Source organism: Diachasmimorpha longicaudata, chromosome 15 (assembly GCF_034640455.1).
Source record: "Diachasmimorpha longicaudata isolate KC_UGA_2023 chromosome 15, iyDiaLong2, whole genome shotgun sequence".
In the NCBI taxonomy this organism is placed as follows: Eukaryota; Metazoa; Arthropoda; class Insecta; order Hymenoptera; family Braconidae; genus Diachasmimorpha; species Diachasmimorpha longicaudata.
The window spans coordinates 439,913-459,870 of NC_087239.1; the positions used below are offsets into that span (position 1 = coordinate 439,913).

A 19,958-nucleotide genomic window follows, 5' to 3' on the forward strand; every position below is an offset into this window, starting at 1 on the left:
CTGACTGAAGAATATCGTTGGCCTCAACATGAACATTGAGAGGTAGAAATAAGAATCATTTTACAAGGTTTCATTGTTAAATTATGATTATACTTTTTTAATAACTCAGAATATTGAGGGTATAGATTAACTCGATGCCCTTGGATCGAATTCATTAGGATACTTATTTCAATTGAAGAAATTTATCATAGTAGTGGAGTCGGTCACTGCTAAACGCCATCAAGACCAACTGCCGAAATTAGGTGATGCCTTTAAGGACAACAAACCTTTTACCAACAGACAGGTATACAGGAAAAGTGATTTTGCTGGAGGACAACACGGGGTTACCTATAGCTGAAGAAACCCTGAGAGTTATCTTTACGGTGTGTTGGAAAGTTCACCCACGTGCCAACTATTTTTCAGACCTTGCAACTTCTGACTATTATTCTTTTCCAGCGCTACAACATCACCAGCTGGTTACTCAGTCTCGATCTCTCGAAGAAGTCCTACAAAGAATGGCTGATTTCATCTACTAAAAAACATTCTCTTTTTTTGAAGCCAGAACATAAGATTGGCAATTCAATGTTTTTATAAATACAAAAGGTGCTGCTGCTCGTGGAGTATATTTGCAGTCGGAGCAATCGCGGAAGGACAGGTAAATCAAATTGATATTGATCGCCAAGTGAAGAATATCGTTTACCTCATCATCATGCACCGATGATAATAGAATTTGAGACGTAACAAAGAAAATCTCTTTTACAAACCTCGTATTTTCACCGAGTGCAATTTCAACGATAATCCAATTGTACGAATTGACTTGCAAATATGCTCGCCTCGGTCCCCCGCCAGCGTGGAATTTTTTCCACTTCCAACAAGTTGAACAAATATCGTCAAAACAACATTGGATTAATCAAGTTACATGGAAACTAACCAAGACAGGGTATACAAGGCTGCTCCGGTAGGTAGACAATTTTATATAGGTGGAGTTAACGTTAGACCAAGGTCTATTCAACCTTGGAGTAGCTGTTGAACTCTGACGATATGCAAATTATATGATGCTTCTTGTATCCAACGGTATAGCGCAGTTTGCTGAACCAAGCGAGAAGTCGTATTATGAAACTTAAGCCGTAGAGCACAAGTGTTGCGTTACGACTGTGGCATCAAGTTCGTTCCTCTACTCCTCATTGCTACATTTTCCTCTCGGGCTTTTATCTTTATTTTACAACCACTCCCACAGTTCGTAGGTACAATTTGAAAACTTATGTCATGACAAACCATCTGCCCCACGGCCCAACACTCATTCTATCGCTGAAGAACACCACTGGAGATACGATACACTCGATATAGTATATTTTTTTCATCCATCTCTCTAGCATATTTGTTGAGTTAGTTGTTGTGAGGAAGGCTCCTCGTGAATTCTCTGCATCGTGATTTTCATGATGTTGATCTTATTCGCTTCTTCAGAAAATAGGATATGTCAGTACTTACGTCTACATGCACGATAATAAGCTCTCGACGTTATGAGGTTGCTTGGTGGGCGGCTACGTATGCGTATGTGTGCGACTCGTGGAGTTCAAGTACATATACTGACGGTGGTAAACGGTTTTACGACGCTCCTGACCTCGTTCGGGCAAATTAAATGGGGGAAAAAAAATAGCCAAGTGTATACTGTCAAATGCAGTGGAAACTGAGTTAATATGTGAACACGGCGACGTGGGGCTGGGAGTGGGTAACAATTCACTTCGGATTTTAAGGGTTCATTTCGTAGTCCCCGGAGATTCTCTGGGAATTTTGGAAATAAGGGATAAATCGAAGGGTGCTCGGAGACGTAATAGATTGGCTCCACCATTTGGCTTAAATTTCAGATGGACCATTCACAAATTTTACACCAGTCACTTTAAATTTATATTGTGATTTTAAGCAATTCTGTCCCTGCAAGTTGCCAGTTTTACAAGATAATCAAACGATATGTCCACGTCAGTTCAACTATTCGGTAAAAATTAGCAGAAGTCAGGAAAATTCAGGTGAAAATATTCTTGAATTTAATTTCAGTTGTAAATGCAGTGTAATTTCTTCCTCAATATTTATGATTCGGTTAAAATTTCGAATAATTTGAAGAAGTCCTTTTTGCTGCTAAAAAATATGGAATTCCATTCACTTTAAATAAATTGAACTTTTTTTTTGAAGGGTTCTTGAAACAAGAAGTATAGTCTTTTTAATTTTCATATGAAAATATTAAATATAAATAAAAATTAGTGCTAAAGGAATACAATGAATGATCACATTGATGCAACATTTGTTGATCGTGGTTTTTCGATAGTGAGAATGATCTATCGACATACGCTAGCAGTCAGAGTGTTGCGGTGGATCATTCCGAAGTTGAGGGGTGTCACGTGCGGTTACCATTTGAGGATCAAGGGTTGCATGTACATGTGGTGGTTAACAATTTGACTGATATCCGATAAGGATACATTTGAAGACCGGAGCCTTCCCAACCTTGTTGCAAATTCTATCCTGCACAGTATGATATTCGAGCCGCTCAACCCGCAGTGGAGGATTCGAACTCTGGAAGCCATCACCAGATCCAGTGAAAACAATCCACCAGAGTACGTGCATTCGTCACAATATTATGATACTTGACTTGAGTACTGTCATTGATTTGAGTGAAGATGAGCGATTGTTTGGATCGAAAAGTTTGCAAAAATCACTATATCAATTGTCAAGAACAGATAGTTACATTGGGGATCAGGAACTGTAGGACCGACTGGAGATATTTAGACGACGATCGATAAAATGGACTTGTGAACTTGAAGACAGATGAAAATTGATAAAAAATGGTAGCCTGAATGGCAACTGGATTCGAAATCAAGGGTTATCTCGATGTGAAGAGGTACTATAGAAAAAAAATAATTTTCTAAATGTAGTGCTTGGAATCTGAAAAAAAAATTGTGGTCAAGATTGATGTTCTTTATGGCGGAATATACATATATCATTAGAAATGCATTCTTCAGGGTAATCATCTCCAGGTCATCCAAATCCTGTTCCGGACGCTACAGTTAAGTAAATAATTTTACAATTTTTCTGGATACTCTAAATTTTCGTTTCTAAACGTAAAACAATTGTTAATAGTTTTTTTTATTTAACAATATGATGAAAATATCAGCAAAATCATATTCTTCACGAAAATTTAGTTTTGTCAGTGAAAAGACTCACTTTGAAGCCCTCCGAAGGCACCAGTAATAGGAAGAATGAGGAGAAAATCGTGTTTATTTTCCACTTTACTAAAAATTATTCCCCACTAATGTAATGTCTAATTCCACATAGTAAATAATATTTGAATTTTGTCCATAATGAAGTTTTGTTTAATGGTACCATTCTCGATGAAAGCTGTAAAATTCTGTACGACGTGAAGATAGAGTCAGTTTTGTTCTCACAAGATCTAACACATTCGCGATCAAATCAATCAAATAAATCAATAAAGTGAAAAAAACACAAGCATCAGCAACACCTTAAAGAGGCAGTTGAATAGAAGACTGTCATAAACCCATACTTTCACAAGATTTCAAAGATAATTCAATCAATCTAGGTTGAATATACCGGGTTATCAATCCTCGGTTACCCGGTAATTGTTGGTTCATTGTAATTAATGTGACTCCAATTAAGGTGAATCACGCGATCCATCCAGACCACATACCCATCAGACGAGAACGAACAATGAACATGCAATACAAATTTTCCCTGTGCAACCTATGAATGGCTCCTGTGCACGCATCACCTGGTAAATTCCTCCTTAAGACGGATGCATTTATTGATCGATAAAAACTCGACGTTACATGGCATTAACTTCAATATTTCCACTGGAATTACTGAAAACTCGATTTATCGTCGAGGTAAACTCTGGTCTCAGGTTAAAGGAAGAATATGAAAGAAGTAGGAGAAGTCCTCTATTTACCTTTGAAAATTCACCGAGTTGATTTTATTCCGCGAGGGCACCAGTTACGCAAAATTTTATAAAAAAATGTGACAGAGATCGAAAAGGATTCTTCCTTTTTTTTATGGGATTACACTGTTGGAATCATTTATTTGGAGATTCATGGACTAGACATGCATAAACGTTTGGTGACACGAAACACTGAAGAAAAAATGATTTCAAGCAATGATTGATATTCTTGACAGAAGAAAGTTTCCAGAAAAATGAAACGACACATTTGGAAAATTTAACTACATGAAAAAATGATTTTTCTCACCTCACGAAAGACATTTCAGGTAACGAAATGTTTATCTTCGTTTTCAGAAGCATTTGTTCATTAAATTCCATTCCGGTCGTTAATTTTGTTTCGAATTTTCGACCATTTTTGGAGTATTCAACCTCAGTTTTTCTCTCTTTTGTTAGAGCATCAGAAGCATCCATTGAAGTCTCCAATATTAGATTTGGAAAGGAATGGCTGCAAGGAAAGACTGTAACATTTTTTCCCGGGCCACCTTTTTTATTGGGTATACATATTTTCCACTGGTAGATCCCCAGCCAATTTTCGTAGTCGTACAACCGTGAAATGCATTCGATTCGCGACGCTTCCGACATGTTGACATATGGATGGTAAACCAACCGTGCGTATAGTTAGGTTAGTTTATAACCGAAAAAAAATTTTAATACTCCACGAACTCCGGAGATAATGTTACTGCAGTTCTCCGTATTCATTGCTTTAATCGGTTTTCACGAAAAAATATCATTTTCTGTGAAATGTCTGACAATATTGCTGGAAAATTATGGAGGACGGAGGAAAATTGGTGGGCTGGTAACTACAGCGGTCTCCGGGTTATGAATTAGCGACCCTCGTGAGCATCATATTGCAACATGAAGTCACGTCAGGGGGTGTAATATAGCTAAGTGTGCACCACAATTTGCACCAATTACTCAGACATTTTTCAATGTGAGCTTTTTCGCAATATCCCGAGGGTATTTTGAGAACTCCATTCTATTTTCAGCCGAGTTATTGAGCCTCTATCATAAAGTCGGCCGACAATTAATGATTGTTTTGATTGTTTATTTTTTATTGGTCTTCCTATTGGTTGATGCTTTTAAATACCATTTCCATGACTATGACGATATGGAAATCGTTTATTGATTCGGACGTCGGGCAGTTCCTGTACAGGTTTTATCATAAATAGACTGCCATCGATCAGAAATTGATTGCGTGAATAATTGAATTTGAAAACTAGTAATACTGAATGTGACGAGCGAGGAAAAAATTATAAAATTTGAGATGTCACGGGAAATTCAGAAACTTTGGAGAATTTATTGTAGCATTCGGAGAAGGATTCTTAAACTTTTTTGCAATTCTGGATCTAATATCGAAATTTCCATTTAAATATTACTGAAATCGAGACTCTTATTATTTTACTCCTTAATCACATCTACTGTCACTGCCTTCGGATTTCAAAAATATATTTCCTAGAAATTTCTGATTTTCACATCAATGTCAAAGCGAAATCACGTGGTAATTTACAGTTGTGTTCACTTTTCTCACGAAATTACGAATTTTCAATGGCAAATTTTCCTCAGGAAATTCCAGCACAAATTTTGAATCCTTCAGGTCAAGGTTCATTCCCTCCCCCCTCTAGCCACCCCTTAATCGTCATGAATACGAGTTATGTGGTTCACCCTAATCAAACGTCTGATGTATAAATCAATCATAACTCCTGGAATTTCCAATCAATACTCGATCAGTTCTCCCCCGACGATATTGAATGCTCCGCAAACCAAAAATATACAAACACAGTACACAACTTGTGCGTCGCTGCTACCACGAGCACCATTGATTTTCGCATAAAAGTTGTGACGTCGAACAGTGTTTGCACATCCGTATCGACCCAAAGTTTCATTGCAACTATTCACACATGTGCACGCCGACGAGATATAGTTGGCTTCCAGCGGTTTTACGCACGACTGTACAAGACTCGCATATGTACCTGACTCGTATATTCTACTTGTAAAATGAAAATTCTATTGCCGGCTGACTGCATGCCTCAACTCGTTGGCTATTTTTAATATTCCCTTTTTGCTAGTTAGTTGGGGATATGACCGTGTTTTTATTCTAGAATGAACGGACTTTCAAAAACGGAGCGATGAGGAATTCGGTAATTATCTACGTGGAGGAACAAAAATGTTATGCGAAAAACCGTTTTGTTATTTTCTTAACTTTAGACGAAGGAAAACGAGAGAACAAAGGGCGAGGAAGGGCTGTTAGGCACAAGTGAAGTTAATCATTCTTGCTGAATAGAAATTTTTCTATTGAGTGATTTGTCTTGTATTCGATTATTATTGAGTTATTTTTCGCTTTCTGTTTTTTCATGCAATTTTACGTCACTTTTGACAATTTTCACTTCACAATTTATCTCAATAGATCTCGTAATAATATTAATGCACTAATTATTTTGCCAATATTTTTCTCCCAACAATTTTCCTTTATTTGAGGAAATATCAAAGGAATTTCATGTATCACCGGAAATATATCATGAAGCAAAGTGTCTCGATCATTTCTGGTCAGTGTTGTTATTGGAGAGATGAAATTTGTTTTGTCCCGTATAATATCATAGTTCGGGGCATGTAGGTCAACACTGCTCTTCATATTGACTGCTGAAGACGTATTAATTTGGAATTCAGCATGTAATAACGATAATAAATTACCCATAATGGTAAAAGCGATAAGATAGATAAGAATTGTGTTCGTAATGCCTAGAAATGACCACATTCATGCCAAATGTTACCCGAATGTCATAAAGACGATCGTTCTGACGATAAGGGATGGAGTGAATAAATGCCTATGCAATGGGGGTCAGATACCGGAGCGAGGGCTGAATTGGTATCAGACAGGGCGAGTTACATAGAGAGCGAAGGAGTGGAAACCGAATGGAAGTGAGAATTGATAGGGTCTTAGAAATATTTGAATTCTCGACTTTTGGAAATTGAAATCATTTCCACGGTCTCCAGCATTCGGCCGGGAAGTCAATGGCGGCTCTTGAGGCAATCGAGGGCGTGCGCGGAGAGGAAGAGGGGAATTGCCTGTGAATGGGCCATTCGGAGATCTTTTATTATGATCAATGGAAGCAGTTGTGATCTAACTCTAAGGGAAGGAAATTCTTATTCCAAATTTGGGGGAATTCGATGTCATAATTCGTGAATTTTTAGGGGGATGAAAAGGCCATTTCTCGCCATTTGCAGATACATCACACAAAATTCTTCACATGTCGATGAAATGAGATATTAATTAATCAATTTTCCTCTCCTTTATAAGAAAGACATCCAACTTGATTCTAAGCAAAAAAATTCACATGAATGCTCAGAAATGGAAGGATATAAATTTTTACAATTCCTCTAAAATTTTTCTTCCATCCGGCTTCGTTCCAGATAATTCAACTGGAAAATCAGATATTTGTGGAAATGGAATCCAATAAAAAGGAATGAAATTTGATACGGAAAATTAAATGAAATTAAAGACAGGACCATTTGGCTGGACCTAGCCAAGTTGAAGAAAACTCAATAGCTTGGAAATGGAAACAATATAATTGCCTATTATTTATTATTCATTTCATAGTTATAAACTTTCAAAGAATAATTGACCTTCAGACTTCAATGGCACAATTGATGGAAATTTCAGAAAAAAAAAAGTCACTTTATGACGATCGAGAAGTCGTATGTAGTCTGACTAAACGGGTCCATTACTACTGATTCACTGGCCTGATGGCAAGTTCCGAGGTTATCCACGTGGACTATTTCCCTGGGAATAACTTGTGTCGAACTGTTGGAAAGTTTCAGCTGAAATTTTCAATACACTCCTTTAAAATTCGTGTCACATTACAGTTACACTGAAATGTCAGATAAAGCTATGATATGCGCTTCCAAAGTCGCAGACAGGCGACCTAGAAAACATTTAAAAAATACAATGTTTATGCTGAATGACAATAAAAGTGCATTTGGATTCACTGACTGGACTTTATCATGTAACTGTCAATAGATTGGCATAATGTTATAATTGTGTGGTACCGACATTTTTTTTCTTCAACACAGAAATTAGCGTCTGATTTTTTCCAAGAAAATTCTGATATTTTTGTTCTCCGGATAAGCTGCTTTCACTTTTACCGCCCAAGAAATCGTTTGACCTCGAAACCAAGTGGTCTTCAGGAGTAAAGACTCTCAAGTGGTCTCTCGTGGTTCGTAGATATTCCCATTAATATTTCGTTTGCCTTCAGCAGTTCGTGCACATGTAACTCTTGTCTCCCTTGATAAACTGAAATTTCGGTAAATACGAGTTTGCGTCGTTTACCGAAAGGGAGAATTTCCCTGCTACATTGACCTTTCTTGAGAGAACACTGACAAAACCGGCGACACATGGATCGTACTGACTCTGTTGTTTCCCTTGAGAGAATATCTCTGAGTAAATACTGACTGGTGATTATCCCAACCCCTGCAGCAAACACTTAGGAATTGTTTCTGCATGCGGTAGACCGAAAATAATATAACTTATGAATACTATGGAAGACAAATACGTTCTGTGTTTCGTTTACTCATTAACTAAATATTGCGCGTGGAATCGACCGTATTTGATATTAACTACTAGTGCTACGGTGTATCGGGAATGCAAATATGGAGACGTTCAACATTTCATGTTATACTTCTAATCGAGTGCACATATTGATGATAAACTTTTTTCTGTTGTTCGATGTATTCATAGTAGATGATAAAATGGTGAGACAATCAATTTCTTATTGGTGTGTGCACTGAAAATTGATTAGAGGAGAATAAAATACAAAATATACTCGAGTGTAAGTATTTTTTGAATTTAGTTTGCCCTACTCGACTGAGAAAGTATTTTTTTCTGTAAAAAAAAAAATTACCGAAATGACTTGCCATCAGGAAGTTGAACTGTTTGGAGTCCACTTCACCCTCGCCATCTGAGGAAAAATAGAGGGTGCATTCTACCTACACGGTCCACCGTACCTCCCCTGCCCCTACAATTTCTCAAAGAACGTTCTAGGTTTTTCATATGAGAGCTGTCCCTTTTTTCCCCAACAGTGCAATCACCTTAATGCACAATTTCCACCCGTATTTCCTACATTTATTTTTCTAACCCACAAATGTTGGAAAACGATATTTATCACAAGTTCCACTCCAGCGCGGGCAATAAAGCATCCCCATTTAATTCAAGTAGAACGATTAATTACCAGAGCGGAATACAACGAGAAGAAAGAATTCGATTTTTATAGCTTAGATCCTTTGAGAGGGTAAATCCTCAAACAAGGGCCGCGGCTTATAGCAGCTCGTGATTTGTGGATTAAAGTTCCCCGGAAAGTACATTCCTCTTGACAATGCATTGATTCGTCTTGCGAAATCCTTCACAACCATAAACTCCCAAATTGGGGCTCAGAGCCGCTCTCCTCAAGACAATTAGGAGGCAGTTATCAAGTAAGTTAATTCATTATGATACGGCACGAGGTATTACGAGAAATGAGGTAAAGCTGATTGTTTGACATGAGTAGTTCACATTCAGAGAATCTCCCATCAACCACCACTTGTTCCCATGGAGAAAAATAATCGATACAGATTACCTCAAGATATACTTGAAGGTTTTGAAAAAGGTCCTAGCGCATGACCAATCAAAGTAACTTCTGTCGATTGATCCGCCCATTCCATTCCATCGTCGAGTACACCATTACCGGTGCTATTCCGTAGTCTCTTAGAGCGAGCCCCTTTTCGAAAATCGACGATCTCCCTGTTAGCTTGGCTTCCTACATCAATCGCCCTCTTACCTTTACACAGCCCTATTTCTACACTGGGAGGAGTGAGCCGGTGCGAGGTGAAGGATCAAGAAGACGAGAGGAATGGAAAAATTCGAATGAGCTCAACTTTAATTAGATCCGGAATCGATCAGCTTTAGTTGGAATTCTCAAGTGCCAGAGAATAATATTTTTGTTGAGTCACGAGGGGTGTGTCCACAGGAAAATGGAGGTTTATTGATCTTCAGTGAGAACATAAATATTCGACCATTTAAATGGATTTATTAGTATTATTCGTTATTCATTATATTAGTTCGGTGAAAATTGGAATTTTAATTATCGTCAAAAACGTCCTGTTCGTGACGTAAATGTCTTTTTTTAATTACAAAAAGCAGCATATCGGTATTTTTTCGACATTAAACAAATAAAGCATTCAATATTTCATAAAAATTAAAACGAAACTCTTTTTATAGTTTAAATAAAAAGTCTTTGCGAGTCGTGTGAATGGCAGCCAACTTCATGCTCGCTACCACCCCACCGCATTTGTCTGAAAATATAGTATTTTATTCTCCGTGTAATTTCATTCGCATTCATATCGACAAGTGATAATCACTTTTGTCTTGTAAATCCTGAAAAATCATCTCTCAATTAATTTTCACGTCTTTTTCCCTCCAATATGTCCATTATTAATACTTTCCTGTGTCTGTCAAATATATTGTTCGTTAGGAGGGGATTTTCGTAGTGTCGGGGGTCGATCATTATTCCGAGGGTTGTTCTTTCTGCCACACTGATGATATTTTTCCACCATACCCGCATCAAGATCACGGCTTTGGCTGGCTGCCCAGCCGAGCGTAATACACCGCCCGCTCCCTAGGGAGAGGAGACTACATTGACGCATACACACAGGAATATTGACCAACGAAGCTCGCCCGTTGTTGAACATTGTGCGTGTGTGTGTGTGTGTGCGTCGACGATGCCCTCCTATTCCCAACGAACGATCACTGCGCTTTACTCGGCCACACGTATACGTGTAGTGCGTCCAAACCGTAATCATGATTGCAGATATCGCGAAAAAACGGGTGTACAGGGTGTCCCAAAAATCATTGTACATACCATAGGGGTAGTTCGGAGTAGCCACTTGGAGATGAAGATCAATATGTTGGGGGTATCGGGGAAGATTATGTCCCAAATTAATTCAATATTAATAGCTCGAAAGATTTGTTTTAATTCCATAAATCGTTATTAATAAATGATTGCAATGACACGATTGATTCATTTTCTTCGGAGTATAAATTTTCATAAGAGATTATTGTTTATTGGTTAAAGGCAGGATGAACAATATGATGGAAATTATAATGCGATGCCGTGCAAAATTTTATTATTTTTAATTGTTCCATTGTTTGTTTTAATGCGATTAAATTAGAATTTAAATATATTTTTGGCGATAATTGTAGACAATTGGAAATGTTTCTCGAGTTTTCGGGATAGTGATAATTTATCTATTGATTGATTCATTTATTTATTTATTCGGTATTCCCATATGGACACCCAACAGTTCAATACCTAATTGTAGAGTCTGAAGATGAAAAAAAATTTATCGTAAAACTTACCAGCAAGAATTTATTTCAATTGGTATAAACTTCTGGGGATATAGGATGGAAAAGGTGAGGAGAGACATAGAACACAGAATATAATAATATATAAATAATTAACCAAAATAAAAATAAATAAAACCAATTGTATAAAAATAATAATGTTGCATCAACGACAGATCTTAACATACAAAAGGTTTCATATCTCGTTACGATTTTTATTCCCTTCCCAGATACATTTATGAATTTTAGGACACCTTGTATGCTCGGCTTGCAGACAGATTCTTGTGGAGAAGTGTGTGAAACAGGGATATGATGAAAAATAGTGATGTTCGCGGGGGAGCAATGGATAACTGCAGAGGGGTACGAACTATCAAATATTTTAATGTGGTGGATCGATTTTGCTGTAGACAATGGAGGATGTTTGCGCCGAAACTCGATAATTCCTGCGGAAATCCTTTCTGTTGTTCTACATCAAAATATGTCCCAGCTGCCAGACCACTAATCCTCGATTCTGACTGGTCAATGAATTGTGTAAAGTCCAAGTTATTATTCGTATCGTAGTTCTAATTACCATTATTATTGAATTAATTGGTTCCGTGGGAGATTACATCATGGGAGGCAGCAATTGATTAATTAAAGAGTTTGCGGTTTGTGGAGTAAATTAGAATTGTCTTAGATGACCTCATAGAAACGGCGATTAGATCGCGGCTTTCAGCCCAGTGACGAAGATTAGATTTATCATGCGGTCCATGATATAATTCTGATAAACAGGATTATAGCGCGATTCATTAGAACGGGTCACCCAGGCAGGAAGATTGACGATCGAATTGACGTTTCCATTTGATTAGTTATCATTCATAATTATTGGATGAATGGGAATTGGGAGGTTATTGTCACGTAATTATTCCCGAACTAACAAAATTTTACAGAAAACTTCCATTTTACGATATCTCTGCAATAAAAAATTCTGAAACGCTCAACAATTTTTATGAAACTGGTGAGCTATTTCACCATTCCATTCCGTAACATTCCTCTATCGCTGGGAAAAAATTTCAGGATGAGTTATCCCCACAGCGAGGAGTTATTGAACGATTGGGTAAAATTTACAGAACGAACCGTAAAATTTACGCGTCAATTCAGCGATTTTCAGTTGTGATTCACACTTTTTATTAGATTGCACTTTGTTCACGTTACTGCTCACAATGTGATTTTGATTTTTTTCTGGTAATTTTGATTGAATTGGAGTTTCCGTGCCAGACTTGAAAATGCAAATTGCAGTGAATGTTCAAGACACCTTCAAATTTTTGAACAACGTTGAAATAATAACTCCTCAGGCCACTGGAATTTTTCGTAAAATCATGAAAATGGTGTGTTGGATTACAATCAATTTATAATTCAATTGCTAAATAATCCGATTATTTCAATCAGTCGCAGAATTTTCAAAACATGTTTTTGGCGGTTCAAAAAATGTAATTCTTTTCACCTAGATTCATTCATTTCTTGAATCCCAAAAATTTTCTATTAGAAAGGTTTACATATAATACATTATCGACTTGAGCAATATTACATTTATTGATTATGTCATTGAGAAGTGAAACAGAACTCGTCAAAGTCCATCACAATTTCTAATTCGTACCCCCTAATAATCTAGAACCTGGGCTTCATCTGGAAACCCCACTGCCAATCTTGAGGGTCATGACAATAATAAATTTTATTCTATCTGCAGAGAAAGTTATCAGGCAGTGTTGAATAAATTTTCAATGCAACTGTATAACGAACTTTCGGTAAAGCTCGTGTTCCCATTCCACCACCCACCCCCAGTCCGTTTCCCTCGAATCTCACACTCACACACCAAACGCATATGCTGTTACATGGAGAAACCATTCAGCTGTCAGTCGTATGTTCCAGTCTCCAGAACTCACGTTCGTGCTTTTCTTTCTCGTTGTACTCTGCGAAGGGGTGGGATAACCTCGCGCACGTACCACAGCCCACCCTAGGCAGTCGGTACGTGTCCCTTAACCGAGTCTTAAATACGTGACGCAAGGATAATGGGGAAGATTTCACAGCCGAGATCCACTGTAAACCGAGCAACGAATCGTTCCTGAAATGTACGTGCGTTCGATTATCTTCTTTCAAAATGGGGGAGATTGAAGAATTTCCACTGAAACTTTACACTGTTATACAAGGTTTTCTTCTGTATTACGGTGTCCATGATACAACACTGTCCATCATCACTCAAAAAAAAATACTCTGGACCTATCTTTGTCCTTGTAGAACTCCCTTTTACTCTGTCATTACGCAAAAGGAATTCCTATTACATAGAAAACACCTGAATTTATTGAATATTTCTGTGCATAACCCTAAAATAATTACAAAAGGACCTGTACACTCGTTCAAAGGATTAAATTGGAGAGCGGTAAAAACCAAACCAATCAACTGTTATTGAAGGACATGGGATAATAATCAGTGCTCGAAACATCCGTAATGAAATGATTTGAACATCTCCGAATTTTAGGAGGAATGAAACCATTTAAGCGACGGAATTATGATAATTATGAAGCAGACGGACTTCTCAAATGAAAAGTTTAGAAAATCCCACATCGATTCTGCGTCAGAAGAGGACCAATTTTGATGGAGAAGCCTGAAAAATCGCATCAACGGTTTCCAAGGACAATCGCCAGAGAAAAGAGATGAAAATCGATAGTCGGATTTTGTCTCGTGGGATGAGAATGGCCTCGAAAAAACGTCGAGATTTCCTCCTCTCGGTGTTCTATTTTCCCTCAATATTCCCAGCAGTTTAACTTATCCTCCCCTTTCGTATATTTTCTTCCCCTGTCTGCTCCGTTTTGAAGTGCCCACGGGCACTAACTTATAACGAGAATTGCTCTCGGAGCAGAATTTCCGGAAGTTTCGCATATTCCTTTTCATCTATAGCGACGTCTGTGTGTGTCAGTCAACTTCTCCGTTGAATCTTGTTCTCTATATCTCGGCCCAATCTTTTTCCACGCCTTTCAAGTGTTTTTGTGTGTACTCATTTCTCCCGAGGTCCATTTTCTCCATTTCAGCTGTTTCTATTGGGTTAATTCAGGTTAAATGTTCATGGGGTGGGGAATATAAATTGTACCCAGTGGACACAGCGAACCCACTGTGCCGGCGAATAAAATTCGAATTACGGAATTCATGGTGTTTATAAATTCTCCTTTTTTCTTACACAATACCGTCTTCCTGTAACGCTTTTTGGTAGATTTCTGGCCATTATGGCATGGGTAATGCATCCACGTTGTGGTTTGACTGTACATTACTTTTTTTTTTATGGTGAATTCAGTTCTAATGCTCCTGAATGTGGTGGAGACAAAATGGATTCCACCTCTACATAATGTAGCATTCATCATCTCAATAAATTACAAAACATGATACAATGGCTCCTTATAACGTCATTTCATCACACTATTAACTAATCACTAGATAATATTACTAAAAGTTGATGAACATATTAAGCTTGCTATGTATAGAAATTACGAGGAACATTTAAATGTTGAACCATATCTATTGATAAATTATGCAATCAATTAAATTACCCTAACATTTATATAATTTGTAAACGTCATATTAGAAATGATATTAATGAATTAAATATTAAGCAAACTCATTTGAATTATTATACTTTATTTAACGTGAACTTTAATTCCATTCGATTCTGTTTTTATTATAAAATTGCTAAAGCATATCATCGCTGGCTATAAATGTAATTTATGGTAATTTTCCGTATCGAAATGTAGGACTTATTTTAATGTCTCAGTATTCTATATTTAGCCAGAGACTTTGTCACAAGATTATTAATAATAAGTATCGTCGTAAATGAACTTTATTGGCACCATCGGCCTCGACGTCTCAAGTCAGACAGATTACGGGAAGTCGGAAAATGAATATGCGCGAAAATAGAACGATAAATCATATTTTGATTAGCGTGGAAATGATGGAAATCGCTAGAAGTCGTCCCACAGCCGACACTCAATCAAATGAGTCGGATTCGAGCCAGTAACACCTTTCCCCCGGGCTTTCCAATGATGGAAGTAGTGCAAATAAAAGTATGAACGCTCAGGGGGCGATTTGTTTGGTGCATAAGGTCCGTTGGCACAGCCAAGACTTTTATCGTCGTAAAGTGGAAAAAGAAGAGAGGGAACCGAGAGTCAAAGAAGAAAACTGAGAGGGATGAGAGCTATTCTCCCGATGCGGGGGTTCGAGGTGGCGTCGGTAAGTATCATTTTTATGAAGGCGACAAGCCACTCTCTTAATCAATCCCAGAGCGCTGCATCGTTTCAATGATTATCGATTGCTGTTCCTCATATCTTCTACATTATCGCATTTATTTCGGGAGTTTCGGTCTAAATCACTCGGGTAATTCTTTTATATTGCTAGTCTAACATTTAAAAGTTTCCTGATGGGTAATTTTCCCCTCAACATCAATACCTTCGATACTTAAACATCCGGACGGGGACGTTCAGGCATCTGACACCGAAACAAAGTCATCTCCATGGATTTAAACATAAGCAGAAGTCAATTAATTATCCCGCAGAAAAAAAAGTTGCTAGTTTATGTTAAAAAATTTAATTTATAAAGCTATCAGTATCGGCACATTAATTGGGTGAATGCGGAAATGAGGAAATGGGCAAAACATCAACATTTTGCTCAGTGAGATAATCTCAGAATCTCATAACGATCCCTGAAATCATCGGTCTATCGACAAATCCATAATGTCCCAAATGCAATAGCTTGTAAAATCATGATGGTCTTATAGTGAGTGCATCGGCAAGTGCTGAGAGCGGTCATCGAGTTACTGCTGACATGAGATAATGAGCATTAGTTCAGCCGACATTTCATACCCTTTGTTCAACACGATAGAGCGACGGCTACAACTCCCAAAAGCCCTCGTGGATGGGTTAATGAATATATTTGTCATCGATCGAACACGCTCTGCGTGGCGCCATATCTACTTGTTCGATCTCTGGCACGCTATTCAGCATTCCAATAGGAAAATGTTAGTTATGAACTCCTACATCTATACGGAGAGAAATCATTCATTGAAAATTTCCGTACCGTAGGGTAATTGTGGTTTATTTTGGTTGTTTGGGATAAAATTAGCATATCCGTCAATCGAAGGTAACATTTTCAACAAAAATCGATCCCTTCTATTAAATAATAAATGAATTTTGCTAAACAACTCAACAATTTCTCATGGAAGATCAGATTTTTTGAGTAGCCACTGAAAATTACGTCCACAGCTAAATAATATTTCTCAGTTGTCAATGAATTTCATTGAGTGGGACGAGAGTTTTCCCTAAATGACAAATGACCACTTCTGCCAAAGTTAATGATGGGTGTAATTCCCACCGTTTTTTTTAGATTATTTATAGCATTAGAGTGGTAGTGCGTGCTATTTTTTCTGTCACCCCCTGAATTTACTCCAAATGCATATCCAAAATCATCCAATAACTTCAAATCTCAACCCCAATTTTAAAACGTCGATTTTTTCTATCACATTCGAGTGGAAAGGTTTTTTTTGTTAAACCCCATATGATACGCGGGAAATAATTGCAGACATGTCACGAAACGTGACTTCCCAATCTGGCCTCAAAAAGCGTGTCTGACGCTGTAAAATCACCAAAAAGTAGATCATTAAAAAAATGATTTAAAACCATTTTCAAATTCGCATGGAAACTGATAGTTTGCAGATAGTTGTCAGCATTTATTTGGAGTACATTAAGAAAAAGGTACACTGAGAGGAAAACCCAGTAAAAATTACACTAAAAAGTTAATTGTAATAAAAAGATGAGCATGTAGCAAAATTGCTCGCAGAATAGTTTTTGACACAGTCAAAACTAAACAAATAGACACAATGATATTATTATTTTTCTGATAATATTTACTCTATTATATTGAAAAAGAAAAACCTAATAATGTGTTTATAAAAAAATACGCAAAAATATATGAATATGACCCATTTCTCTATAATGAAACTATTGTAAAATTTATCACACTGTGGGCTTAAGAAGTATCAATTCGGAGTTTTCTTATCAAGCCCTTAGCACGTGGTTCTCTCCCCTATAATCCAATTGCTTATCTTTCACTCCTGGGAAAATTTTCAATTCCCTAATTTTTATTGAATATTTTCCTTCGCAAAGGAGGACGTAACCGGAATTTGTACTCCTCAAAAAATTCTCCGACTTTTCCCTCCCCACATTCTCCTTGTACTTTGGCTCTTTTCTGTTGAGCCACATGGCATACAAAGCTGATACATGAACCGGGCTACACCTCCTCCCACCCCAACTTATGAAAATCCTAAATTTATTGCCACTATGTCATGCAAACCACTAGACAAGCGGGCTTCCCCTGCAACTTGACAAATCGCTTGGAAGGATACGCTCGGTTGCTTCTCCGTTATACCACACACAACTCTCTACAACAGACATTTTGATTTGCGAAAAACTCCCTCCGACGCTCGGACTTGGGCTTATCCCAAAAGTCCCTTCACTGCGACGACAAAACATTTAAATCGCTCGTCTCATCCCAGAACAACTTCTGAATAGACGTGCCAAGTTCCCGCTAATTTCCGGATATCGAATGAACTGGAGAAGGGAAATAAACGGAGTGAAAGAGGGCCCCTACCGTCGATAAGGGATTTGTACGTCAATGATCCATAAAAGCGAGTTTATTATCTCTTTTTTTTGCAAGTCCACAGCACCCGTCATAAATAATCAGCATCTACATGGGGGAGGATGAGAGCTACTGATAGAATTTCGTGGATGTTATCGAGTGAATTCATTTTAATCTTCTTTTCCTTTGAGTGAACTATAAATTTTGCTACCAAGAAAATAGATTTCTCCATTTAGTTGGACGAACAGAATGATTATCGTGGTAACTATTGCCAAATATTGACTTGTTCTACTTTTCCACAACACCATCCCGTAATAGTTACCGAACTTCGCTAACATCAACTAAATTCATCTATCGCAATATCTATCGGAAAAAACAGAATAATTGGGCATTTTTTCTCTGAAAAATTATCAAAAAGTTATATAAAGATAAGTATAGAATTTAAAAAATTAATATTTTGTATTTACTGATAATTGGTTTCCTTCCGGAGGGAGGGTATCGCTACTATATGTAGTATCGCGAATAATTATGGGGAAATCCCCATAATAGAAATAATAATATAGATAGATGTTTTTCGTAAGATAGTCTAGAGCCATAAGTTATACGATAGTTTTAGCGTAGGTGCTATTTGTGGGGTTTCCCCACAAATAGGCATAGATTGGTACAGAAATGAAAGCCTGTACCATAAATGCACTTAGAGGGTCTGTGGGTTTATGAGGCCCACAGATGTGCCAGATGGAGATCGGTGCTGCCAGCGTGGTCCAGGGATGTTAGGACCACGTGACTTGATTAGGGCCCAGTCCAGGGTTGCAAAGAGGGACAGGGCCAGAGTCGTGTTTTAGCAACCGTAGACGATAGACGCTTTGTAGACGTTAGCCGTATTTTAGATAGATAAATAGTTAGAGGTTTTTGTGTAGTACATTAAGGAGTGAATATTGTGTGAAGGATAGCCGATAGTGAATTTAGTATTAGAATCCTTTGTACACTTTTCATTGAAAATATACTGATTTATCTTTTAAAAAGTAATCCTACATATATGAAATAGTAAGTGATGTTTGATTGACAAATAGTAAATTATGATTTCCGTGTGTGTTGCTCTCGCTTTCAGTCCTTTCCAGCAAAGTTCCGACTTGGCATGTCCTGCCACTCTCTGCGTCTTTATTTTGCAATTCTATGGTCCCGCAGTGAAATTTCACGAGTAATGAGTGTCAGAGTATTTATTATTCAACATACCCGTACTAGCAGAGCCAAGCCTCAGAACAGCATCACCTTGCAGTGATATTGAAAGCGTAGCGGTGTCCTCGAGTCGTGCTAAAACTTCTTCTGGTATGTCCTCGGGTTCGCGGAGGCGGAGAGTGACTTCACCTCCGCCTCCGCCGCTTTGACCATTGCCACCGCCAGGACTTGTTGAAGCCGAATACATAAACACTGATCCGTATCCATGCAACGACTGCAGTGGTAGTCTCACACCACCAACTTCACCGACCGGCCCCTACAAAAAAAAACAATAAAAAACACTTCAACTTCAGTTATTTTCGTGATTTTTCGGGATATGAATAGTGGAACGACTCTGTTGTAAAAACGGATATTTTGTCAATAACTACATAACTAAAAAAAAATTCTCATCATCTTCAAGCAGTTCGAAAAAAACAATGCCCTATCGATAAGATGGTTTTTACCAAATAGAGAGATAATTATGGAAAGTAACACTTATGTACTTCAATTACTTATAAAACATTAAATAATATACTTATGTTAACTATATTTTATAGTTGATTCTGATATCTTTGGTTTTTCATGACAATATCAGCAAGAAATTGATTCTAAAAAATTGGTTTGTGTCTCATAATTTTAACAATTTGTTATCTTTCTAATCGTTTCGGTTTTCTTCACTCATTCATGATTCAATTCACTTTAGAGTTGGCATTTTCAAAATAATTCTACTCCATCAATGAA

The 19,958-nt window shown here is 37.5% G+C and overlaps 1 protein-coding gene across 3 annotated transcripts in view; it reads right to left on the minus strand.

The window, feature by feature from the left end:
- The window catches only part of LOC135169749 (mucin-12), a 240,260-nt gene that overhangs the window by 104,707 nt on the left and 115,595 nt on the right, over window positions 1-19,958 (minus strand). For all 3 annotated transcript variants that reach the window (XM_064135022.1, XM_064135021.1, XM_064135023.1), the window contains exon 3: window positions 19,236-19,494. In XM_064135022.1, coding sequence (XP_063991092.1) covers window positions 19,236-19,494 — 259 coding nt within the window. The remainder of the gene's footprint in view (window positions 1-19,235; window positions 19,495-19,958) is intronic.